We start from the raw sequence: 26,127 nt of genomic DNA on the forward strand, positions 1-26,127 counted from the left end.
CTTTCACTTAAACAAAAAATGTAAAAAAATATACTAACTGCACAAGGTATTTCGCGCCAAAGAATGAGAGAATCCTCATCCATTACATTACCTAACAAAAACACTAGTGTTATAGCAATTCTTTCAGACAGCGCTAGGCTCGTTATAATTAACCCAATCAAAGATTCACCAAATCAATAACAAAATGAAAATTTCAGCACAAATATGTAATACTAATTGTGTATAAAATATAAATAATCTTTCGTTAACTAATATAATATAATCATATTAAAAAGAGAGATTTTTTTTTTCAAATAAAAATATACCATGACTGATTGTAAAACCCACTAATTAATATGAACAATCTTACGTTAACTAATATATTTTTTTTATCTCTCCAACGTGAGCATATCATGTTATTTAATAATATGAAAGAATCTAAATCCTTACGTTTACCTTTTTCGGGCTAAAACACGGAAGAGGAAAGAATGCCTAGGGACATCAAATATAATATTTCCAGTTGTAACAAAACATAAACTTGCATAATACTAGTACTAACTATTAATCATATTATAGACCAAGAAAAAATGTTGCAAAGGAAATCCTATTACTTCCTGAGGTCTTATTTATAAGAAATAAATAAATAAGTTATCAATATTAATAAAAGGTAGTTATAAATTTACATTAAATTTTAAAATAATCCATGATATTACATGGTCAAATTGCTTACCTATATATTAAATGAAAAGATCTATTTATTTATATAGTTAATGAAATGAGTGAGTACCTCATCAACATAAATCTTATAATAAATAAAAGTATAAAAAGAATTGAATAATTAATACATTTAAAAGTTTATCTTTGTTTATTATAATTTAGACAAAAAAATATTAATGATTGTTTCTTATAAACAAGACAACAGAATTTTAAAAAAAATATATCACTACTCAACTAGAAGCAAATTTGAATAAAATTAGCATTTTGAGTTGTGTTTAGTAACACAAGTTTATACTTTATTTAGAAGTTTTTAGTTTATTGAGATCAATAAGCTAATGAAATTGTTTACAAAGGAAATGCTATTATCAAATTAATGCATGATATCATTTCTTAGTTATTATAAATCTTAATACAAAACCTACCCAACCGAACAGACAATTTCGAATCCCGTTATTACTTTAAGTTGTGTTTATTAACGCAAATTTGTTTTTTATTTAACAGCCTGTAACTTATAAACACTAAAAAGCCATTAGAACTATTTAGTAAACACAATGAAAAACAACTAGTGACTTTTACAAGCTAGTTTTTAAAAAATTACCTAAATTTGCTTTGAGTTATAAAAAATTAATTACCAATAATTTACTTCTTATTTTTACCCTTAAAGTTTTTAACAATTTACACCCAATATAATTTTATGTCATTCCAGTTATTTAACACATTTCAACAATTTGTTTTAACTAGTTTTACCATTTCAATTAGCTAATAAACTATAAGCTTTCAACTCTCCCCAAATACAAGCTATATAAATTTGCAGTTTAGTCAGCTTTACTAAACAAAACCGTTAAAACACACTACAGAAGCCACGAAACAAAGGACTAATGGTTTAAAAAGGGAAATAAGCACAACAAGGTATAAAATCGTACTTCAAGAATAACAGTCACTGTTCAAATCAAGTATCAAGGAACAATCAAATTCAAATTCAATTATGATATTCTTTATAGCTAAACAAGACCTTTCAAAGGAAATGAAAGAAATTGAAAGTAGAGATTGAAAATGACCATTCAGTACGTAAGCAGTCTCACACGGCCGCACCTATTATGGAGAAAAACTGAAAAAGTACACAAAGTATGTACAAAAGCTCAGCAATGTGGAGGAGTCTGACAAGCTAACTGAAAATTTAACCCAAAATGGATATGACACGCAAGGGCAAAAGTTTATCTCCTTTAATGAGGTTTTGTCTGCACTGATCCATGTCTAAGGCTGGAGCACCCTCTCAATCGCAGCCACATAAAACTCCTTTGGCATGGTACCAATTACAGAATCGCATTTCTGGCCATTTTTAAACAATAAAACCACTGGTACAGCCTTAATTTCATAATCTTCAGCAATTTGGATGTCAGTGTCTGTGTTGAGTATAAAGCACTTGAGTCTGCCAGCATACTCTGTTGCAATCTCATCAATAATCCGGTGGACCATCCTGCATGGGCCACACCAACTTGCATAGAATTCAACAAGGACTGGGGTTTCACTCTTCAGAATTGAACTTTCCCACAGGTCTTTGGTAACTGGTGTAGCTGCCAAATAACAATCTCACATGATTAATAGGCCATATAATGATTAAGGCAACAATACACACATCCCGTGAATGACAAAACTAAAACCAGGACCAATTAAAAAGTAAGCAACACACACATGTGCGTGCAAAGGCATGAGTGCCTTAAATCTCACCGAGTTAAATATTTCAACATAATTCCTTAGTAAGGAGTATATTGCATAGGCAAGAAAAACTTTCTACTCATCAGTTGTTAAAAAATATAAATTAATTCAGATGCCTTCTACATGGTTGGCACTAATCCTTTTCTTCTGTAGCAGAGAGGTGCAAGAGATTATGTTTTTCATTCCTTATGATATTTCATTCAAATAAACAAGCAGTCTGAAAAAGAACAATTTATATATCTTTGAATATACAGCAATGGGGTCAGGTAGCCTAAGCATCCAAGCCTGTTTAACAAAATAGCCATAAGAAGAGGAAGGATGGGGACAAAAGAACTCTCCAATCTCTTCGGATGAGAAATCAAATATGACACTTTCAAGTTTTGCAAAACTCATCCATAATTCAAATGGATCTATTCCAACATCAACTTATATTTTGTGAGTAATTTGGACACGCTTTGCATATTTTGCAACACACATGGTATTCTGCAAAACAAGAGAATAGAACAGGAGAGCTACAATCCTGATTTTAAACAGATTCAAAACGAGCATTTCAACACTTCTATAGAACTTTCCCTATTTTTTTGTCCAGAAATATTTTAAGGACACAGTTGAGTTTATTTCTTGAAATACTGAGACTTAAAATTGTTCTTTTCAGTCGCTCCAAAGCTATCACTGAGCTAAAGTCACATGGTAACACATTCTAGTTCTACAAACAAAACCTAACCTGTAGAATGCAAAAAAGTACAAAAGCCCAGAGAATCAAACAACATAATCTAAAGGGGAAGTATATAAAAGAATCTCTCAACGTTTACAGGCATAGGCAACAGAAAACAAAAACCAGGGCACACAATTGATCAATAAGTAATCATCCACAACTCCATAACAAGAAAGCATTATGAACGAGATTCAAGAAAGCATTAATATAAAGTGATGGATCAAAACCTATTACTACCTCTAAGTATTACTATTCTTGTTCTGAAACTTCTATTACCAAATCAACGAATACAAACACAAACCAAATAAAAGCGTTTCCAGGTGAGATAGAAAATAATAATGATAATTTGGTAAGGACAGAAAAGCAAAAGAAGAAAACCTCTGGTTTGGTGACGCGAGAATGGAATCTTGGGGAAAAGAAGAGGGTTTTGGAGTTGAAGGGATCTTTGGGGGATCCGCAAATGGACGGGAAATGAGGGAAGAGGGTGTTGCTGGGAATGGGAAGAAGAACAGAGGATGGGTTTCTGAAGGGGAAAAGAAGAGGCGAGAGAAAATGAAGCCATTGAAGAGAGAGAGAGAGTGACACGTTGTTAGAGAAGACAAAAAGCAAACAATAAAAAGACGAGCGAGGGAGGGAGAGAGTGAGTTAAAACGGCGTGGAATTGCGACTATTCGCGTTTCTCTTCACACTTTTCTTGCTTCCGTTCTTATGTTTCAACTTTATGAATCTATTTATATCATTTTTACATATATCAATTTTTAATTACGTCATGTTGCACTTCTAACTTTTGTTTATCTACACTCTATACACTTTCTATCAATTTCAACCCTTGTCTTTATGCTTGAGATAAGTAACTAAAAATCTATTTTTGCTTATAAAAAAAAACTAAAAATCTATTTATTATTTTCATAATATAATAATATAGTTAATATATTATTAATCCAAACTATTAGATTTTAAATGTTTAAATTCAATCTTAAAATTTAAAGTTAATAAAAAATCAAATATAAGTCACGCTTTCATGAATAGTTATAATTAATTTTTGTCACTGTAACATGTGCTTTAATTTAAAATTTATGACATATATTAATTCAAGTATATTTTTTAACAATTTAGAAATTATTTTATTAAAATTAACTATATTAGGTTCTAGCATAAACAAACTCAAGTAAAAGATCATTGTGTTATCTATTTCTTAAAATATGAAAAATATTGATAAAGAACAAAAGTAATTTAAAAATAATTTTTTAATGTAAAATATTTTATATTATCAACTAATTAAAAATGTTTTAAATATAAATTTCAAAATAATTATTAAATGATCAACCTTTTTAAATTATATGATAATTTATAATTAATTGATAGTGTAAAAAATATATTTTAATTAATTTTTTTACTCATTTAATCCTTTACTAAGATATGTTATGTCCTTTGATGATATTTGATTAAAACAAAACAAAAGCTTTTATTGAAAATTTATTAATTATACCAGACATATTAAATACAGGGACAAAAGGTTTTATTAAAATTTAGGGACAGGAAAAATTTTCAAGATTAGATATATTCCAGACATATTAAATATGCTTTAAATATGATCAGAAAACGTGATTTCTAAAAATATGTATATACACCAAACATTCTCTAAATAAAAATGCAAAAAAAAAAAAAAAAGTTTACTTGGCGGATTCAACTAATATAAACAAAAAGAGACTCACGCCCGGTGGGACTCGAACCCACAATCGCCTGATTAGAAGTCAGGCGCCTTATCCATTAGGCCACAGGCGCCTCTTGAACCATTAGGTTTTAAATGTTATTGAAGGCTTTAAAACAATTTCTCCTCGAATTTTTTTCATTACTATAATTATTAGTTAAATCAATCATGATCCTAATAGAAATAAGTGGATCATGTAATTTAAAGAAAATTAAACTACTGTTAATTCATTAAAAAAGAAAATCAACTTAAATTATTTTAATTGGAGGGCTATAAAAAAAATATTAAGAACATATCAAATAACTTTAGCAAAGTCTAACAGAAGAGTGAATAGTATATAAATAATTTGTAAATTAGATAATTGTAACATTTAAAAAACAGAAGGTAAAAGAATTCAATATCAATGTCGTCATTAATTTTTTATAAGACCTCAAATCTAATCTCCGTCTAGTTAAGATTTTTGAATTTTTTACTTTTCAAGGTAATCATAAGTTATAAATGTGTTTTTATGTCGTTATACTTTATTATTGCTCAAACTTAAAAATCAAGGTGTCCTCAAGGTGGTTGTCACTAATCCAAAAAACTTTTACACAAAAGCTCCTACTAAATAATTTGACCCCACACATGCAAATGCAAAGAAGCTTTCGCCACCCCACCAATAAATTTATGCAATTACATCTTCAATTCCTACTTATGTGTTGGTCCAACTCTTAACGCAAAAGGAGCGTTATTCTTGCATAAGAACCAATCCGCATGCAGGATTTTAATGTGAATCCAAAGTGATTTTTATTATAAATGTAGTTCTCCATTTCACTTGTTCCCTTTTACATTTTGTACCCACCCCTCTTTCTCTTTCTTAGTATCACATATACGTTAGGCTGCGGCATTTTTTAGTGAAGAATAAAGTTTCAACATCACATTCTAAATACACCGTATTTGGTATTTTCAGTGGCACGATTCGAGGAAGCAGAGATGCATAGACCAATGATTCTTCTTGTATCCGCTGGATCAATGATTCCATCATCCCAAAGCCTCGCTGTTGAGTAATAAGGGCTTCCTTCTTTCTCATATGCCTCCACGACTTTCGTTTTGAACTTTTCCTCTTCTTCCTTGTTCCACTGCGTTCGATTTCAAGTATAATGCTCATTTAGACAACCAGAGACAAACGACAAAACAATGAATGTATGTTATCAACAATGAATATATATTTTTCCTCAGTCATATTTTACCTGAATTCCTTGCCTTTTCTTATTGCCTCTCTCTATTTGAGCCAGCACACCAGCAGCCTGATGATCACATTCCAGAGGAAAATATTTAGAACTCCCACAAACCAGATGAATATCAACTAATAACCAATCAAATCTTTAAATCCGGTTTGATTTGGAATGAAGAAAGTGTACAAGACATGCTACATGATGATGCATCTCACGAAGCACAGAACAATAATCATGCAGAGTTCTGGATCAGTCAATGCCAACAATTTCCCTTTAAGAATCATAACTCATGAGAGATATACTACCTGAGCACCACCCATCACTGATATTCTAGCATTAGGCCAAAGGAACAAGAAATTGGGACTATAGGCACGACCACACATTGCATAGTTTCCTGCACCGAAGCTTCCTCCAACAATTATAGTGACTTTAGGTACCTGCAGGTATTTATTTGAAGAAAACATATTATTTTCCCATTAAAAATATCTCATGCTTTTGGATTCACTTTTATAAACATACTTAAACCATCTGTTTTCAAACATTGCTAAGTCATCTCTTTAAACTTACTCTGTCTCTGTAGATGTCAAGTTTACACAGCTCAAGAGTAAAAAAATATCTTATAACTTATTAGAAGGCGGCAGGAACCCACAAACCTTTGCACAAGAAACAGCCATCACCATTTTTGCACCAGACTTGGCTATGCCATTTGCCTCAGATCTTGAGCCAACCTACCAGATAGACAAATATCAGTTTCATTTTTTAATCAAATTAGTAAGGGTACATTTTGTATATCATAGCTCAAAATTGTTTAGAGAAAGAATACTTGGGTTTAAGTGTTTAACTATTCTTGATATGGAAAAAATGTGAGACAAACTAATAGATAATGCGTTCCTTCAACATTTTATAATTTGACATCCACTCTGTATGCTGACCTGGATGCCAACAGACACCATTTCATAAGGAATAGCACCATAGTTCAAAATTCATGATATCCATCGTTATATTTACTTAGTCTGTACTTTGAGATCTTATCACTTTCACTTAGTCTTACAGAGTCACTTATCAATCTGTATTTCCTAAATCTACACGTCATTGTATCCCTATTGAATTTCAATTGATGATTCTCAAACCCACCTGACTTTACTTAGTACAACAGTAGTACAGTGTCACTGATCTATCTGTATTTCCTAAATCTACACATCATTATATTTCTATTGAACTTGAATTGCTGATTCTCAAACCCACCTGATTTAATGCCTAATTGCTCAGTGATCGTAAGGCTCATGTATTCAAGTAATGATAGAGAATATTAGATAATTCCATGCTCTTGATTAGTAAACAATGAATATAACGAAGATAATTCATACCATGAATTTACTGATGTTCTGAAGGAAAAGGAATCAATCTACTCAGAAGTCAGAAAATCATGGCATAAAGCATAGTAATCAGAGTAACTGAAGAAATAACTTTAATTCATACCATGAATCCAGTGATGTTCTGAAGGAAGACCAAGGGAATGTTACGTTGAGTACATAATTCAATGAAATGGGCACCTTTCAGAGCAGATTCATTGAATAAAATCCCATTGTTTCCAATAATTCCTACAGGCTGCCCAAAAATTCTAGCAAATCCTGTTACAAGTGTCTGCGAAGATTTTGAAAAAGGATTTTATTATACAGATGGGGAATTACAACAATGCTCTTTTTTCTTTCCAGGTTCCTAGTATATTGATGAGTTGTAGAATATTTATTGATTATTGCATATACTTAGTGGACTCCAAATATTTATTGTAAAATCAACAACCAATAAATGTGACAGATCATCAAGTGTACAGACCATAGCAACCCATGCATATCAAGATAACAGTTAAAACGGGTAGAAGTAAAGTGGATATGCCCTCACAGTGCCATACAATTTCTTGAACTCATCAAATTCACTTCCATCAACAATGCGATCAATAACTGATCGGATATCAAACTGCTGCCTAAGATCAGTAGGAGCAATAGAGCGGAGTTCATTGACATCATAGAGTGGTTCTTTATATTCAGAATTTACACTTTGTGATCCATTTCCCAAGACATCTTTCCCAGCCATATGCAAATTCTTAATTATATTTCTCCCTAGTGCAAGTCCATGGAGTTCATCTACAAGAAACAAAACATGTACAGTGTCCGTGTGTCACAAAGAGGAACTAAATTAATTTCATCAGTTATCAAACTCAGATGTGTAACAGCATATACCTTGCGCAAAATAATCTGAAACACCTGATGTCTTGCAGTGCACAGCAGCACCTCCCAAATCCTCAGCCGAGACTTCTTCTCCAGTTGCAGCCTAATCATGTAAGTTTGAATTTGGTCATAAACATCAAGAAAACACATTACAAAAAAAGAGACATTATTATCTTTAAAGGATACAGATTCTTAAAACAAAAAAATAGCCAGAGATTATCACAGTATTTTGGAACACCAAAGTAGCTGGAGCTGACCTTAACAAGAGGGGGGCCTGCTAAGAAAATAGTGCCATTTCCCTTGACCATCACACTTTCATCAGCCATGGCAGGTATATAGGCACCACCAGCAGTGCAAGAACCCAATACCAATGCAATTTGCGGAATTCCTTGAGCAGACATTATAGCCTGATTATAGAATATTCTACCAAAGTTTTCTCTGTCTGGAAACACATCAGCTTGCTTGGGAAGAAAAGCACCTCCACTGTCAACAAGATATACGCAGGGCAATTTGCACTGAGCAGCAATCTCCTGGGCCCTGAGGTGCTTCTTAACAGTAATAGGATAATAAGTCCCTCCCTTAACGGTGGGATCATTAGCCACAAACATACAAAGTCGCCCATGCACAGGACCTATCCCAGTAACTATCCCAGCAGAAGGCAATGGTTCTTCATACAAGTCATGTCCTGCAAGCTTTATCATTCAAAAGTTAACACCTTTTCTACTTAAACACAAACCCATTTCTCTTAATTCCCATTTCCAAGCCTTAACCATTTAATTCCTATTGGTCACATCACATGTCTACCATATTCAACTAACATGCTTTCCAAATATACCAAATGAAAACAAAGAGTAATACGCCAAATTTAAGATGCACGAATACCTCAAAATTAGTGACGTATATGTATTGTACTCATACAGATACCAATACGCGTTTTATAGGACTGCTTATCTTCAGACCTCTTAATGTATATTTCTATTTAAATTTTCTTGTGATTATACTCTTTTTATAAATTTTTCAAGAGATTAAAGACTGACAATTATATGATGACCATGATAAACCAATACAAATATCAGCTACGTTAAGAAAATAAATAAATAAAATAATAAAATATAAACAATTTATAAATAAAAATTTGCTGAATATATATTGTTGTAACCATGTTTTGAAAAATAATTCATGTAAAAACGTCATAATCGGCCATTTTTAGTCCTTATTTTTTATTTTATTTTAGACAATAAAATAATTTACCATTCGGTAAAAGAGGGACTAAAATGACCATGTAATTTTAAGTCAAATAATTTTAGAAATTAAATTGGGCAATACTAATAAAATCACTTGTTAATCAGGAGCATCACTGAAACAATAAACACAAAATTGTTAAGTACATTAATTTAAAAGAAAAACCTGAGAAAGCTCGAGGAAAGAAGAGCCAGGATCGAGAAGGCGATCGATTCTTTCACGGGGAAGAAGCTTGTTCCTACTTCTGTTCCTCTTCACTGCCTCGGATCCTCCACCAGCAAGAACCTTTTGGACTTGAGATTGAAGTTGAGTAAGCAAATCCTCCATGGCCCCACCATGAGTGGTGGCTGTGGCTCCCAAGCACAACCACCTTCTTCCTGAACTTCCCAATAAATTGATCTTTCTTCCGATTAACCCAATCATCGCTTTTCTTCAACTGATTGATTGCACTCTGCAGCTATTGTTATGTCTATGGGATGACGAGGATCCACTCTCGGTTAGTGCATTGATATGGGCATTGGATAATCTTGCCACGTCTTTCACTACATAAGAACATGGCTTCTATCGTGTTACAATCTCTTTTAATATATTTTTTTTCTAATAAATATAATTTTATTAATTTCGCTTAAAAAATTAAGTAAAATGTTTTATAAATGACATAATGTTTTATATTATATGATAACTAAAATACGCTGTTTGTTAGAACCTCCGATTACAAAATAGCATCGTTTTGGATAGGCCTTAATTTGTTTTTTATATACAGTTTTTTCATTTTTTTCAAATTTATCTCGTATTAATGTGTTTAAAATTTGAATTTTAAAAAGAAAAAAAGAATTAGAACTTGTTTGTTTTCTATTTTTAAAATTAATTTTTAAACTAAAAATAAAATAAGCTTTGTTTATTAATATAAGTTTTATTTTTATTTTAAAAATAATTTTTAAAATTGTTTTAAAATATAATATTTTAAATTTGTTTTAAAATATAATTTTTAAAAATTAAAAATTAAAAATTAAAACAGAAACAAACAAGCCTTTAATATATTTTTTTTCCATAAATTCCTCTTTACTTTAAAGCTATACATTAGGTGAGAATAATATATTATTTTATTCTTTAAAACTATTAAAAAATTTATTTATTTGTTAAAATTATAAAAAAATTAATGTTTAGTTTCTAAAATTATAAATATAAAAAAAATTTAATCTTTAAAATCATGCTAAACATTTAATTTAATCTTTAAAATTATAAAATTAAATTGTGCAATAGCAAATTTAACAAAAAATTATCAAAAGAAATAATCATATAAAAGAGAGAGTGCGTGTTTTAGAAATTATTTAAAAAACAATTGATAAGTTATTATAATTTTAAGAATTAAAATAATTTTTTATAATTTTAGAAAATAAAAAAAAATATTTTATTATTTTTAAAGCTAAATTAATAAATGTTTATAATTTTAAAGACAAATAATATATTACTTGTTAGTTGATGTTTATTTATCTATTGTTTTTAAAAAATAATTTTCTTTTGTACTTTATGCACTAAAGTGAATTTTTAAACGAGCCTTATGTCGTTTTTATTGTTGTTGTAATTATTAAATATTAACTGTTGAGTTAACAGTTTTTTTATTTACGATCCAACTTACTCATGAGTTGATCTTTTTAATTCTTTATAAAAAATATTTATATAATATAAAAATAAAAAAAAACTTTTTTAGTAAAAAATATTATAATAAAACATTTTAATAAAAAAAAAATTTTTTAGTAAAAATTATTATAATAAAACATTTTAATTTTGTTTTAACATTTATGATTATTTTTAATATAATTTAATTATTTTTTATTTAAATAAATAGGAGAATTTATTTTATTTTTTAAAATTCAACTCATTTAAATATCAAGTATTTTTTTTATATTTCTAAATCTTTATTTCTCTCTCACTATTTCATGTCTTATTTAAATAGAGCCTTTAATCCACAAATACATCTATTCAGTTGGTAGTATTTAAAATAGTTATTTAATAATTATTAAAACTCAAATAACTTTGTGTGCACAATTCTCTTAAAATATTAATAAAATTAAGAAACAATAAAACAAGCATGAATCGAAGATATTTTGATTATTCAACATTTTATTATACCTGTGCAATTTATACTAATTTAATATTTTAAAATAAAATTTAAAATCATTTAAACTTATTTTAAAAACCTCAAATAAGAATTAAAGAAAGAGAAGAATAAACAGTGTAAATAGGCATATTATGTGTAGCTCCAAACTGAGATATAGAAATGGAGAAAATGACTAAACACATTATCCGAATCGAGAGCAAACAGAGAGTAACACACTAACAGAGTGGAATCCATGTGGTTGCTGCCTCAACCTTCCACAACGCTCTCTCAGCTCACTGTCTCTGCTCGCGCTCTTCGTTTCACACCCTCTGCCTCCGTCACTTCTCCACCTCATGTAGCCCCTCCCAAGAAGGTTCTTCTGCCCATCGGCTTCGGCACCGAAGAAATGGAAGCCGTTATCTTGATTCACGTCCTGCGCCGCGCCGGTGCTCACGTCACTGTTGCTTCCGTCGAGCCGCAGCTCCAAGTTGAAGCCGCTGGAGGTACCAAATTGGTAGCCGATACCTCCATATCCACTTGTACCGATCAAATTTTTGATCTCATCGCTTTACCAGTTAGTTCTCTATCCGAAACCTTTATTGTTAATTGTTATTGCTGCTTCGTGTTTGTGGCATTAAGTTTTAACAACAAACAGGGAGGAATGCCTGGGTCCGCTAGATTAAGGGATTGCGATGTTCTGCGAAAAATAACATGCAAACAAGCTGAGGAAAACAGGCTCTACGGTGCTATTTGTGCTGCTCCCGCCGTCACGCTGTTGCCGTGGGGTCTTTTGAAGAAAAAGAAGGTGCTTTCGTTAAGTTTGATTTTATTGAATTTATTGGACTAAATCCTCCTATTAGTCTAGGAGATTGTATATATTCATTCATTTTATTCCTTGAAATTTTAAAAATTGCAATAAGTCATTCATTTTAGTTTTTTTTTACTTTATTTTTCAATGTCATTTTGTGATAAAGCAATGGGTAACCAAAGATTTTTAAAATATTAGGGCTGTTTGTTTTCGGAAAATGTTTTTTTTTTCACTTTTAATTAAAAAAATGTTACTTTGTTTTTATTTTATTTGTCATATGTTTCATTGTTTCATGGACAAATATTTGAAAACAAGAAACAAAATAAAAATAAGTTAGCAGTTTTGTATTTAAAAGTGAAAACAGAAAACCAAATAGTCTCTAAAATGTTCAATCCATATAATTTCAAGGACTAAGATGGGCTATACCCATATTTGTTGCCATGATTTTAATTTGTGGCAGTAATTGCTTGCTGTCACGATGCTGACATGAAATTTCAAAAATAGTAATATTATGACTGCAATTACAGTTACTGCACTTTAAACTAGAGTTTCATTTTGTTGTTTTTTGTTGGATAAGGCTAATTTGTTCTAGTTTGTAATTGCAAGATAACTTGTCACCCTGCATTCTTCGACAAGCTTCCTACCTTTTGGGCCGTTAAATCAAATATTCAGGTTTCCAGAGGGCTCACAACCAGCCGTGGGCCTGGAACTACTTACCAGTTTGCTTTATCGTTGGCTGAGCAGCTATTTGGGGAGTCTGTTGCCAAGGAGGTCGCAGAATTGTTGGTAAACTGTTTTAGTTAGCAACCTTCTTGCAGGAAAGGAATAAATTGTTTCCCTTTCTTTTCTTATATAGCTGATGCAGTGCTGAAAGTAATGGAGCCTGACATTGAATTAGTATACAGTATACACAACAATCATAATAAAAGGGAAATGCAAATTTACTAATCACTTGAAGAGAGCATTCTAATAGGATTCAGTTGTTCTGTAACGATGAATATTCATGTGTTAAAATTGTAAGCCCTAAATTGCAATGATGCATCAGGAGCAAACTCTTAGAAGATTCAACAGTCAAAGAACTAACTATTGTTAGATACTGAACTAGTTGAACTGGGAAATTTTGGTACTGCTTGGTGTACAAATAGAGAAGCATGGAACACAATGAATCAGTTCTATCATGTTTTGTTCCCCTTGGTTTCAACTATTTTAGTGGAACCCAAATGTACCACTTTTTAGTCTCATATCTAGTACTATTATTATTTTAAAACACGTCAAACATAAAATACAACCCGTATGCTATGTTTGATCCCATTTTAACATATTTACGTAATGCTATAAAAAAAGATTAATGGAGAGGAAAAGAGAAGAGCAGAAAATTTAAATGCAAAATGATGAATGTACTTGAAATTTATGTTTTCAAATTTGAATCCTTAATTTTGATTTCGATCACATTTATAAAAATTAGCATTTTTTTTTTCTTTCTGATGCTTGATGTGTGTTGGCTTATCAGTCAAATTCTGTGCCTGATTGATTACTCTTCTTTTATAATAGTTGATGAGAGCCAATGACAATAATGCAGCCAAGGAGGAGTTCAATGAAGTTGAATGGTCTGTTGGCCATCACACCCCTAGTGTAAGCTTTTTACTTATTATCATATCTGTATAGTTTGGGAAGACTTCTGCAACAAGGATCTTACACACACCTTATGATAGCCAGGTCCTCATACCAATTGCACATGGTTCTGAAGAGATTGAAGTAGTGACCGTGGTAGATATTTTAAGGCGAGCAAAAGCCAATGTCATAGTTGCTTCCGTTGAAAAAACTCTTGAAGTTTCGGGTTCTCAAGGAACCAAAATAGTTGCTGATATATTAATTAGTAATGCTCAAGAGTCAACACATGATTTGATCATTCTTCCAGTAAGATAAATTTCTGAAAATAAATAAGTTGCTTCATTTTTTCATGGTGCTATAGACTATAGTAGATCCTCCAAGTCATTGTCATTGGGTTTTGAATCATTAAAATTTGATTTGATTTATAAATCTCGTCTTTCATCATGGTGCTGCATTTTTTGGTGGTGGTATAGTAGACCCTGCAAGTCATTATGGTTGTGTTTTGAATCATTAAAATTTGATAAGATGTGGAAATTGATTCTTATGTTTATAGCCCATCGTAGAAACTAGGATTTGAGTTGAGTTTAAATTAAATTGTATGTTTGAAACACCTTAATATCGAATGGAATTCATTTTGTTTTAACACTCACTGTCCAATGACTCTAGTCCTTGATAAGAATAGTTAGTGTGTAAATAATAGGGGTAAAATTATAAATGTAAGTGTTTAAAATTAAAATAAAATAAAACCCACTCAAATCCAATCAAATTTGAGTGGATTGCAAAATGTGCACCATCTATATTTCAAAATCAAATCAATCCCTATTTTTAAACTTCCAAACATATACAATATTTACCCCCATCCTCACCCACCCAAAAAATAAAAAATCATACACTATTTGCTTGAGCGTAGGTTGAATATGGGTAAGCACGCCCATATCTTGTGCTATTATTTTTTATTTTATTATTATTATTATCTTTCTGAAAATTGTAGGGTTTTTCATTGCTGTCTTAATGAACTTAATCTATTTAGCTTATGATATTTATTATCTGCAGAATCAGACTGATTCCTCTTTTTGTCCTATCTTTCATTTGTTGCTGACACTGTCGTGAATTTTAGGGAGGAACTACTGGTGCTCAAAGACTAAGCAAATCTAAAATTCTGAAGAAGCTTCTTAAAGAACAAAATTCAGCTGGAAGAATATATGGGGCGCTCTGGTCTTCACTTGCTATTCTACATAAACAAGGTTTACTAAAGGTATTTGACACCCTATTGTTATCATTCTGCTTCCTGAATCCCGATCCAATTCTTATTGAAAGCCTTACTGAAATGAGAAATCTCTTGCTGTTACAGGACAAGAGGGCCACAGCCCATCCCTCTACCGTAGACAAGATTAAAGATGAAGCAATAAACGGTGCTAAAGTAGTTATTGATGGCAACCTGATCACTAGTGAGGGACTTGCCACTGTAACAAATTTTGCATTGGCTATTGTAAGCAAGCTATTTGGTAATGGAAGAGCAAGAAGTGTAGCAGAAGGCCTTGTTTTTGAGTATCCTAAGGATTAGAATGCATGGTTTGAAGTACATGTAAGTGGGAGGCAAAATTATAGTTAGACTAACAGAGGAGGAGTTTATCAGTCTTTTTCAAGCCCAAGCCTTGCCAACAACTCCATATTATCATAAGAATTATCATGTCTCCTATCACTTGACGAAACAAGGAAAAGTTGCAACTTTTGTGGGCAAATCCTTGATCAACTTGTGCACATCCATGTTGTCTCGGCAAAATCTACCAGCTAAACCCATGCTTGGTTTGTTCGGTATCAATTCATGCCCCCTTTTGCATACATGGATGGTAGCGATCATCATCTTCAAGTTTCATTTCAAGAGGGGATGTTGACCTGGGAATGCCATTGCCATTGACTTAGACGGGAACTTGTTGGTTTTCGTCATGTGTATCGAATAGTGAACATGTTGTAGTTAACGACAGATTGAACTTTCTAACGTAGAATTTAAACCTAATAGGTAATTCATTATGAAAATGCCCAAAACGCAATGTCATCAACAAATTATCAATTAGTATCACAAAACTCAAGCAAGAAAAGTTTTCATGGGGAGTTTTATGGGAACAGGTGGTTCGGAGTCATCTATACCTCGGCAGTAAATCTTCAAATTTTATACTCTTGTCAATCAAGGGGTAGCAGCCTTGGCATGTAACCTTACTTTTTATGGCTGTTTCATACTGAACCAATTGCGACGTATAGCACATAAAAAGATTAAGCTCAAGCTGTTCTCAAAATCAGAATATTTGTATTATTTTTAAATTTTAGTATTGATTTAACAGTTTCATTAACATGAAAAAGATAATTTTTTAGGTTAAATTAATCAATAAATCTGTATAGTTGTCCACGTTTTTAATTAAGTACTTAAAAAAAATTCTCGTAATACAATATTTTATAATAAGAACCCTAAATACTAATGTTATAACTCCGTTAAGTCATGTTTATGTGACTAAAGGATTAGATGGATTGTGAGAATGGTAATGGACAAAGTTACTGATAACATAATTCCTCTTAATGGTTGTTTAATTGGTGATTTTGTTGATTGGTACTTAGTGGCTACAATCTACACTGTTAGTCTTTTGTTAGACCATAAGTGCAAAGTATAAAAAGCCACTTTCATTCCACTCATAGAGTGCACAGGCTGCGCTACCCCAATACAAAAATGAAGTACCATTATTGATCTCAACTGTTGCCAGTTCTTGTAGATGTAGGCCCAAGTCGCTTTTGCAAGTTGCCATAGCCAAATCTGACATATCAGCAAGCAACACAAAAAGCTTTCCAAACCATGAACCATCATCATGCTCGTTTATCATGAACATCCACGTAAATCACCCAGACGAAGTTACCTCTCAAAATCGGTGTTACAATCAATGGGACTATGATACTAGTTATAAAATGGATAATTTGAATTTTAGCCACTACCAAGATTAAGGAGATCCAATATTTCCTTCCCGCTTTTTTATAGGATTAATTTTATTCAATGTCACATGTCGTGCAAACATAACGTCTCAAATGCTATATAATAACTAAAAGCATAACTTAACGGAGTTATAATGGTGTTGGTCTTGAAGGATATTGTAGAATTTTGAAACTATGAGAACTTAATTTACAATGTTTCAAATCATATTCTCTTAAATAAAAATATGATGAAATTATAGAGATTTACTGATTAATTTAACCTTCATGACATACATGATTACTACAATCAGCATTTAAATTAAATATAAAATATTTTGAAGTTTTAATTGAAAAAAGATACTTCTCATAAAATTGGTTATTATTTATAACTGTTAACCTTTTTCTTCTTCCTCAATTAGCTGACCCATCATTAATTTCACCTTTTTCTTGATTAGGTAGTGTAAAGATGTCCTTTTCATGATTGAAATTTTTGCGACATTCTCTTCCTTTGAAGTTTACTCAAACTCTGCCTCTAAAGTTCCTTCTTCCTCTATGATTGAAAATGTGACCTCTACCTTTTGCACTTTGGTTGGACATTGCAATATTTCTTAGCTTTTTTTGTACTTTCCAAAGCTTTACTCACTTGATTTTCTATGCTTCCCTACGACTTTGCATCAACTTTAATAGAGATGCAAAAATCTGTGGTATGTTGCACTGTGTATTTCTGCTGAACACTGCATTTCGGCTTGATTTAATTTTCTCGTAGTTATTCATGTTTGTGCTTAACTAAGATAGAAAAAAGAACATCCTAAGTTTTAGCCAAAAATGGACCATGATGAAAACAGAACGATTGTGCCAAATAATAATGATGCCTACTAATAATAACCCTCCAATTGCTCTCCAAATTCCACGTGTATCCGAGAAGAAAACGAACACTATGATAACGCCTTATTTCAGACTCTCACGCAATGGCAATGAAAGAAATTATAGGGAATTCATTTTCTCTTTCTATACAAAAGTTTAGATTAAGAAGAATCTATATTTTATCCATAAAAACTTACAATAAGAATACACATTGTCAACTGAGAAACTCCTACAATCAAAACTAAGTTTGTTATGAGAAAAGGGTCAACCAAATAAATCAACTCCCATTAACTATGCATGACTTGTGGGAAATACATGGGAATCCCACTCCTTTGATTAAGGCATGAAAGGTGTGCTATGACTAGAACTTAAATTCTACAAAAAAGTTAGAGACAGTCCAATAGGCTTGTGTTATCTTATCATCCTGCAACAGAAAAGAAAATAGCATTCAAGCATATATAATAGTTTATTATCCAAAGATACAAGTTTAATGTACAACTCAACCCTCCTAGTGGCCTATACATAAAATATCAGCACCCTATATAGCTTCGGACTGCAATTACCTCAATCTCACATACATACTCCAGTCCTTATGACATAACAATGCCTTCGTTCGTATAGCTGTCGCTTATAAACAAAGAGACTCAAATAGTTTACCATGGTCCAGTAAGTGTTCTTCTCAAGCATTGTATTTTAGTTACCCGTGGCCGGCATGCAGGGTCCATATCCTGTCAAAAAAATAAGTGAACTCAAAGGTTTACAAAAATGAATTTTTAAATAATTCTAGAGGACAACTTTTTAAGTATAGTTCTAATATGCATATATATATTTTTTAATTGTTCAAATAATGTAATATATTTCCAACAATAGGTCTGCCCTATAATGATTGATTTATCCCATGGTCAATCAAAGAAAAAAGACAGAGAAAAATGTTTTATTATTGGCAGGGTTCATGTGTAAAAGATATTGTACCTTATTTTTCTGCATTTGCATAATTTCTACCTGTATCAAACCATGCATGGTCAGAGATTGCCAAAACCGTAGTCAATAAATGGCTGATAAGGACGTGCGCACAATGATAACATACCTGTTTTTGTTGTAATTCTCTGTTTAGTTCCTTGAGTTTTGCCACTTCAGCCTCTAGTTCGAAAGTGTAGGCCTGCCATTTAAAAGAATCAGAATTTAGTAATTACGTGCATTTTAGAACACTGCAATAAATCATTTCATAAGAAAGGCAAAAAAAGGACATCATATAATCCATCATGTATTTTAACTCTTTCTTTTCTCAATTTTACCGTTCATGAATAGTTATTTTGGGATCACATTTTTTATTGAAGAATGGCGATAAATAAGCTTTATCAAATTTAATTTTTCTGATAAAAAAAAAAGAAGAGATTTATTTTATTTTCTATTCATAAAAGAAATGTGAGCATTGGGATCCCACTAAAAATAGAGTGGAACCCAGATTTTTTTTTAACAAGCATTTGCACAGTCAATTAAAAGTATGTGGTTCTTGACAGAATGCATAATAATGACTAATTAGAAACCGGGAAAAACTTTTTTTTTTCGGTTTATTTATACAAATTTTTAGAATCAGAAATAAAGTAGCATTTTCTAACATTTTTATAAATGTAGGAAACGAAAAGAAAATTTTCTTTTCCCAAATCAACCGACTCCTGAATTATTCATTTAAGTAAATTTTCCTTCACTCATAGGTGAATTTACACAAGAATGCATGTTAAAGACTAACTGGAATGTGGCTAACCTGCTTGCGAGCCCGTGATCTAGCAGCTGATTCTCTATTCTTTATCATTCTCCTTTGTCTCCTCTCAACCACTTTCTCTACAGCACTGCATTTCCTTCCTCTGTTGATCACATAATGAACTGGAGAAAGTGAAGAAGTATCTACATTACTATTCTTTGTAATTACATCCTGTGATATTTTACTTGATGGAGAAGCCCCAGATGCTGTGACATTAGCCGTGGATAAACTAACCATTCCAACACTAACCACCGCACTACTTTGAACCAATGCACCATTCATTGAATGCTCAGAAACACCAATCAACCCTCCCCTTCTGCCAGGGCTTGTAAGTTGAGCATTGTTTAGTAAATGCATAGGAGGAGCAGCAAAAGCTACATTGGTTGGTTTTGGGAAAAGTGGCGGTGGCTGGTGCTGTTGTTGTTGTGGCTGTACTTGTCGTTGCTGAGAGTGATTTGAGTTTAATGATAAAGGAGAAGGGTGTTTAGGAGTAAAGTTGTTACCATCCACCACCCTATCACCCAAATTCCCATTATTTCTATTTGGTTGTTGAAACCCAAGAAGTAGACCAGTGTTATTGTTTGGTCTATGAAAGTCACCAAACCAACCATTATTGTTGTCATTTGGTTTTCCAACTTGTGGAAACACATCTTCTCTCACAACACCAGCTCTCACCAAAAACTCCTCCAAAGTCATTTCTCCCAATGTTGGTTGCCTTTGTGGCACAGATGAACCCCCTCCATTGCCATTTCCACTTTCATCTTTGCCCACACTAGCACTATCTTTGATCAAATCTCTCCAAACCTCGTCAACTGTTTTCTGACTAAGAGTCCTTGGCAATGTTAGAGAACCTTGTCTTTGCAAAGTACCACTTGGGTTACGACCTTCTCCTCCACCAGCTGAAAATGCCAAGGCTTGAGTCTCTTCAGCTGTCCATATGTTTTTCAAGAGTTCATCCATGTTCATTGACCCAAAATCCTTCCCAATCCCACCCATTGTGTTCTGAAACTCATCAAATGTCAAGGAGTATATTGAGGGCTGTCTCATCAGAGTAACATTTGCTGGTGGCTTCCCACCCATTGCATCCCAAGTGGGGTTGTTATTATCACCGTAGTTCCTAAAGTTCATCTTTGACCCCACTTTCTAAGACTTGAAGTAGACGTAAGAGCTTTACTTAAGCAAACTTTGTCTTACATATCAATCATGCCCAAGTAGATCATGTGGTATTTTCAGTGATTGTGCTTTGGAATGATTTCCTTGGATTTAGATCTAGCCATTCACAATATAGAAAAGCAATAAATTAATTATGATACTAAAAGCAGATAATTAAACCCCCCCTCCGCAAGCCTCTCAAAAGAGAAGGAACAAGAAGAAACAAAATATTCACGTACAACGCCGTTACAACATTTGAGGAAACAGTAGTTAACAGTTACAAAATACAAAACACTACATGTGTACAAAAATCCAAACCAGTTCGAATGGTAAAAATTAAAACCCCTACCATTACTACTCCGTACAGACAAATAAGATATAAACCACTGTGTCAGTTATTCTAGTATTTTGCGCTGCATCAGATCCACAATATAACCCAAAAAGTATAGAAAAGGATCATTTGCAGATGGTGCACTTTCATTTCATCTTTAACCATATAGTATTTTGTTCGTATAATTTAATGTATAATTTTTGTTTTTTGGATGGCTACGATGATCTTGCAATTAAAATTATAACTTTCCCAAAATACTTTCAAGTAGTGAAAATATCGTACAAGTCTGGTAAATTGGATTAAGTTGGCCGGAGTTAGTAACCTAAAATCTGATGTGGATGGAACTCGAAATTTTTACACGCTTTTAACTAAAAGTTAACTAATTTCTCGGAGATACCAACACCCTTTTACAAGTTCAACAGAACCCAACATGCTTTTTTCGAGCAAAATCATTAAAATCAAAAAATCTTTCCGACGCGTCACCATCCCCAACTTAATTTTCTTTTTATCTTAAAAAAGAATTGTCACCACTTTACAAAATTAACGTCCAAATACGAAAACTCCCTTGCAAGGCGCAACTCAATTCCTCAGGTCGTGGACGCAACAGAGCTTTGCGGCGATCGGAAAAACCCAAAAGTGAAGGGAATTGTTGGTTGAGAGAAGGGAGAGAAATATAATTAAAATAAACTTGGAAGGCTCCAAGAAAGAAGGAAGAGAGCAAAGGCAGAAAGATAGTAAGACGAAAACAATGATAAATAATTAAAATCCGACATAAGGTGGAGAGATGGTTACGTTGAGGAAAAACAATGGCAGTGAGAATGAAATAATGGAGGGAAAATTACCTTGGGTTAGTGTTTTTGTTTGGGCTTATTTGTTCATCAACGTTGGACTTGGGAGAGTGTCGTGTCGCAGCGATCTTGAGATTGGGAAGTGTGGTGGAGTCGACAAGTGTCTTGTGCTGCCTCGACACGAGTCGAGATTTAAGGAGACGCTCTGTGACTTGGGCTATCATATTATTGGACTTTTCTCCCATTATAATATTTCTTTCAAAGAAAATGGAACCACAGTTATCTTAAAACGTGGACCAATCCCTACTCACTTTAACCTGACGTGACCTCCAACCAATCACCCTTCGAAATCTGGAACCATACACAGCACTTGATGCTCCTTTCCGACAACATTTTACATTGCTCATCATCATTACTCTTGGATTTTTTCTCATCCATTTTTATGTCCTTTTTTCTTTCTAATGCCAATATCTCTTAGATATTTTTTTAAGAAAAATTATGTTAATTTTTTGTTACCTTTTTATTAGATATAATTTTGTAATTTTATTTTTATAATAACTTGAACATTTTTAATAAAGATGTTTTAGTCAAACTAGTTTATTTTAATATAATAATTAATAAAGTTAGTTATTTTTTAATAATATCATCATTCTTTTAAATATATATTTTTTGTCATTCACTACTATAATAACTTGAACATTTTTAATAAAAGACAAGAAAAGGGTAATAGTTTATATTATTTTCTATCTTTCTTTTTCTTGGGATATATCGTCGTGGCTGAATCTTACATTATCTTTCAGATATGAACGATAAAAAGTTTTTGGAACCAGTTTGTGCTGCCTGCTCACTGCGAGCGAGGTAAGATAGATGTGAAATTTGAATCAATTCGTTTCGTCTTGTCTCCACACACATCGTCAATCGTTTAATTAACGTCACGCCCAATTTAGTTATTAGTCAAGTCAACTATATTAATAAGAACATTTATCTTCACTAAATATTAATTAATATTTAAAATTATTTATTTATCAATAAAATATATAGTTCTCTAAAATTACTACACATAAGTTAAACAGATATATGCATAGCTAATGAAAGTTAATTTCATTAACAAAGATTGATTCCGTATTTTATACGGATAAGAGATTAAATTTCACTGTTTAAAAAATGATTAATAGACAAATTATGAGTATTTTTTGAATTTTAGTTATGATGTCTTAATTTGATGAGTTTGTAAGGCTTATTTGCCTAACGTATAATATCTTGGTTACGATTATTTTAAGACAATCGTCAACCTTTCTTCGTATAGCTTACAATTAAATATGAAATCTTGCATGCAACAGAAAAAGTATGAAGTCTTTTGGTCACTTAATTTTCTTACTCTTTTTTCTTTTTTTTTTCTCGCGAGGCACCAGTAATAATCTAAATAATTTTAAAATATAAAATATTATTGCTGTATTATTTTTTGTCATTGACTAAATATCCTAATAGTGTAGCTCTGGGACTAACCTTGCAATCAAGACTAGTGAATAAGTAAAATACTTTCTATAGTGATAGCTCTTGAATAGCAAAACCCATCTTAATTGGTGATTAGTTTATTTTTTAAATTGTATTTATTAAGATTCAATTTCAAATTTCAAATTCTATCTACTTCTACTGCGACCAGACTTTTATTCTTTATGTAATTATAAATCCTTTTTAAACATTCCGTCGCTTTCATGTGTGATTCCAATATTATTAAGAGCTTGATATTTTAAATATTCTATACTGTTTTTTTTATTCCTGGTAATGGTTATATATATATATAGCTACTGTAGTAACATATTTTGAATTAATTACTTAAAAACTAACAAAATCTAGAGCGGAAATTAAGTTGGTTTGGGAGTAATTCTATTAAGGGTTGAATAATGTTATATTTTTATGTTAATTATGCATAGAGTTTTTTAAAAAATTAGATATTTATGAATATGTAATTTTATAATTAACATTTATTTATATTTTAAAATATATATTAAACATTAAAATAAAGTTACTCAATAATATATATATATATATATATATATATATACACACACACACAAAATGTTCATAGTTATTATTACCATTTTCAAAATATAATTATAATAAGAAATAATATTATATACATAAATAAAAACTACATTTTAAAAATATATTCATGCAAACAGCTTATTACTTTTACCATAAAATATATTATGACTATCTAACGAAAAACGCACTATTTTATTATTGTCTATAGCAAAACAATAAGAAGATGCAATAGTATAAAAGAAAAACTTTAAAAAATTGGTAATAAACTAAAATATTATTATTGATCGCAACTAATTTTAATCTGTTTGAAATTATTTATAAATATTTGTATTTTTACAAATTATGATTCCTACTATTCGTAATAATAACATTACTTAACTCATTTTTTATAATTTAAATTATTATTTTCTTATCATCTCACCTTTTAAAAAATTATTGTGTTATATTTTTTTAATTTATTTTTTTTATCATTCTTAATTTCTAATTATTACATGATTATATAAGTAAAATATTTATTTTAACACAAAATAATAGCTATTGTAAATTTTATAATATTATTTAAAAATATTTAGTATTAATGTATGCACTAAATTTTTTTATGTTATTAACATGTAACAATTTTTTAGAATAATAAATATAATTTTATATTATATCAAGTAAATGTCTTGATTATAAAATCTTAATATTATTTTTAAAATGAGACTAGTCCAATTTTTTAATAAACTTTTTGTTTTATACAAGTCCAATTCATTGATTACTCCATTTGTCAATCTATTTTATATAATCAATTAAAATGTCACAATTTTAAGTTATTATATATGTGTTTCTTTTTCCTTTTGTCCTTATAAGAGAAACTTATTCTATGCTTCTTTTGAAAAAATACTTTAACAGGAGAGATTTTTAGTCCTAACTCGTTGATTGACTATTAATGTCAACTCTGTCTTTTCAATTATGCTGACGTGAACCAAAAAAGTGTGCTTATTTGCTATCGTTTCTGCTACAGGTTACAAATACCTTGAAGTTTAAATCCAATAAAAAATAAAAAATGTGAACATTAAAATATTGCTATACAAATATTTGATTTTAAGTTTTAAAAGTTTAAGTATCTATTTGCCTAGAGCTTTGGCTTGTAAAGCATTACAGCTTCCGTGAAATTAGCACTCTGAAATTGTAGTTAATACTAATAAAGAAAGCTAGTATCCCTCTTTGTAATGTATTTTTTAATATAAATTTAATTATTAATTAAAAATTATAATAATATAAAAGAAAAATATTTAATTAAAATTAAAATACATTAAAATTTACGTAATTTTTAATATATTTTAATTAATAATTTAAAATATATTACTAATATTTGTGTAAATAGTTTTTGTTCTGTTAAAATATGTGAACATGCAAATCAATTGACTTAATATTATTTGAACTTAATTTCTACTTTTAAATTTGAGTATTAATGTGTTAAATATTTAGAAAAATTTTGTTGTCACTCCTAATAATCTTATATGATTCAAAGAAAACCTATGAACCATACTTAGTGTTTAAAAAATTATGTATAATTTTGATTGATTTTTATTTATTTTAATCATAAAGAAGCTATTGTATTAGCATTATATGCGAAACGTACGAATGAAAGTTAAAAGTAAATGAATTTATTGGGAAATTTGAGGATCATGTGCAGCCAAGGAACATAGAATGATGAATATGCAACCCAGCTAAAAGATGAACTAGCCAAAATAGCAAAGCTAGACGAAGATCACGAGCGTGTAATTTGTCAGTGTAAAAAGAGAAAAAGCATATGAACATAGGTAACCTCTTAGGCCTGCAGATTCTAAGGATCTGTCATCTGTTCACGGGCTATGAAGCCAGTATGAGTCACTCTATTCAGTGTTGTTGCTCAGTGATTGGCCCAATTGCTTCCCAGACACAAATTTCTTCAAATATTCACTATAAACTTGTTCATACATTATAAGATAATAATTTGTATATAAGAGTACTATACATGTATAATAGATATTTATACTCCACTAGTCTATTGGATTTGGAATTTTAAGATTAAATTATACAATGGACAGATCACGCTAACTGACGGTGGTACAGAATTTATTCTATTAATTCAAAACTTAAAAGATCGAAAATGGAATTTATTTGACCCTACAAAACACAATAAACAGAATTTGATGCCGAAGA

General features: G+C 31.0%; 4 protein-coding genes and 1 non-coding gene across 7 annotated transcripts; 1 reads left to right on the plus strand and 4 right to left on the minus strand.

Annotated features, from left to right (window-relative positions):
- Window positions 1-1,662: 1,662 nt before the first annotated feature.
- LOC113858405 (thioredoxin M3, chloroplastic) lies at window positions 1,663-3,756 on the minus strand. The gene is made up of 2 exons (XM_027491057.1): window positions 3,506-3,756; window positions 1,663-2,270 (listed from the first exon to the last, which is right to left on the minus strand). Exons 1-2 carry the CDS (start codon window positions 3,687-3,689, stop codon window positions 1,951-1,953), a joined length of 504 nt encoding a protein of 167 aa, XP_027346858.1. The 5' UTR covers window positions 3,690-3,756; the 3' UTR covers window positions 1,663-1,950.
- Window positions 3,757-4,839: 1,083 nt separating this feature from the next.
- Window positions 4,840-4,912, minus strand: TRNAR-UCU. Its single transcript has one exon. It is a non-coding gene; the product is annotated as a tRNA-Arg (tRNA).
- Window positions 4,913-5,354: 442 nt separating this feature from the next.
- On the minus strand, window positions 5,355-10,144 carry LOC113858039 (methylcrotonoyl-CoA carboxylase beta chain, mitochondrial). Its single transcript, XM_027490446.1, has 9 exons — window positions 9,688-10,144; window positions 8,538-8,972; window positions 8,293-8,383; window positions 7,955-8,196; window positions 7,532-7,696; window positions 6,706-6,780; window positions 6,358-6,489; window positions 6,068-6,124; window positions 5,355-5,956 (listed from the first exon to the last, which is right to left on the minus strand). The coding sequence occupies exons 1-9, from the start codon at window positions 9,943-9,945 to the stop codon at window positions 5,753-5,755; spliced, it is 1,659 nt and encodes a 552-aa protein (XP_027346247.1). The 5' UTR covers window positions 9,946-10,144; the 3' UTR covers window positions 5,355-5,752.
- A 1,645-nt stretch (window positions 10,145-11,789) lies between these two features.
- On the plus strand, window positions 11,790-16,412 carry LOC113858160 (protein DJ-1 homolog C). Its single transcript, XM_027490659.1, has 7 exons — window positions 11,790-12,197; window positions 12,279-12,428; window positions 13,038-13,217; window positions 13,983-14,063; window positions 14,148-14,348; window positions 15,160-15,297; window positions 15,394-16,412. Exons 1-7 carry the CDS (start codon window positions 11,877-11,879, stop codon window positions 15,604-15,606), a joined length of 1,284 nt encoding a protein of 427 aa, XP_027346460.1. The 5' UTR covers window positions 11,790-11,876; the 3' UTR covers window positions 15,607-16,412.
- A 1,423-nt stretch (window positions 16,413-17,835) lies between these two features.
- On the minus strand, window positions 17,836-22,113 carry LOC113857504 (bZIP transcription factor 46-like). 3 transcript variants are annotated; one of them, XR_003503261.1, is made up of 6 exons: window positions 21,949-22,113; window positions 19,627-20,892; window positions 18,949-19,020; window positions 18,834-18,863; window positions 18,425-18,589; window positions 18,045-18,285 (listed from the first exon to the last, which is right to left on the minus strand). XR_003503261.1 is itself a non-coding variant. In XM_027489479.1 (5 exons), the coding sequence occupies exons 2-5, from the start codon at window positions 20,749-20,751 to the stop codon at window positions 18,515-18,517; spliced, it is 1,302 nt and encodes a 433-aa protein (XP_027345280.1). In that variant the 5' UTR covers window positions 20,752-20,892; window positions 21,949-22,113; the 3' UTR covers window positions 17,836-18,514. The 3 variants fall into 3 exon arrangements, 2 of the variants coding, with proteins under 2 accessions (XP_027345280.1, XP_027345279.1); XM_027489479.1 differs by having other exon boundaries at window positions 17,836-18,589; XM_027489478.1 differs by having other exon boundaries at window positions 18,022-18,589; window positions 18,834-19,020.
- Window positions 22,114-26,127: the final 4,014 nt, after the last annotated feature.

This window comes from Abrus precatorius, unplaced genomic scaffold (genome assembly GCF_003935025.1).
Source record: "Abrus precatorius isolate BTA unplaced genomic scaffold, Abrus_2018 Scaffold2, whole genome shotgun sequence".
Classification (NCBI taxonomy): domain Eukaryota; kingdom Viridiplantae; phylum Streptophyta; class Magnoliopsida; order Fabales; family Fabaceae; genus Abrus; species Abrus precatorius.

Bases quoted from the DNA above. Each gene is read 5' to 3' on its own strand.
- LOC113858405 (XM_027491057.1), bottom strand. From the start codon at position 3,689: ATGGCTTCATTTTCTCTCGCCTCTTCTTTTCCCCTTCAGAAACCCATC. The intron at 2,271-3,505 runs GTTTTCTTCTTT...GTTATTTGGCAG, and splicing joins CTCGCGTCACCAAACCAGAG to CTACACCAGTTACCAAAGAC.
- LOC113858039 (XM_027490446.1), bottom strand. From the start codon at position 9,945: ATGATTGGGTTAATCGGAAGAAAGATCAATTTATTGGGAAGTTCAGGA. The intron at 8,973-9,687 runs GTTTTTCTTTTA...TGAATGATAAAG, and splicing joins CTTTCCTCGAGCTTTCTCAG to CTTGCAGGACATGACTTGTA. The intron at 6,125-6,357 runs GTAGTATATCTC...TGTGATCATCAG, and splicing joins CAGTGATGGGTGGTGCTCAG to GCTGCTGGTGTGCTGGCTCA.
- LOC113858160 (XM_027490659.1), top strand. From the start codon at position 11,877: ATGTGGTTGCTGCCTCAACCTTCCACAACGCTCTCTCAGCTCACTGTC. The intron at 12,198-12,278 runs GTTAGTTCTCTA...AACAACAAACAG, and splicing joins TTGATCTCATCGCTTTACCA to GGAGGAATGCCTGGGTCCGC. The intron at 13,218-13,982 runs GTAAACTGTTTT...CTTTTATAATAG, and splicing joins AGGAGGTCGCAGAATTGTTG to TTGATGAGAGCCAATGACAA.
- LOC113857504 (XM_027489478.1), bottom strand. From the start codon at position 20,751: ATGAACTTTAGGAACTACGGTGATAATAACAACCCCACTTGGGATGCA. The intron at 19,021-19,626 runs GTTAGCCACATT...TTTAAATGGCAG, and splicing joins GATCACGGGCTCGCAAGCAG to GCCTACACTTTCGAACTAGA.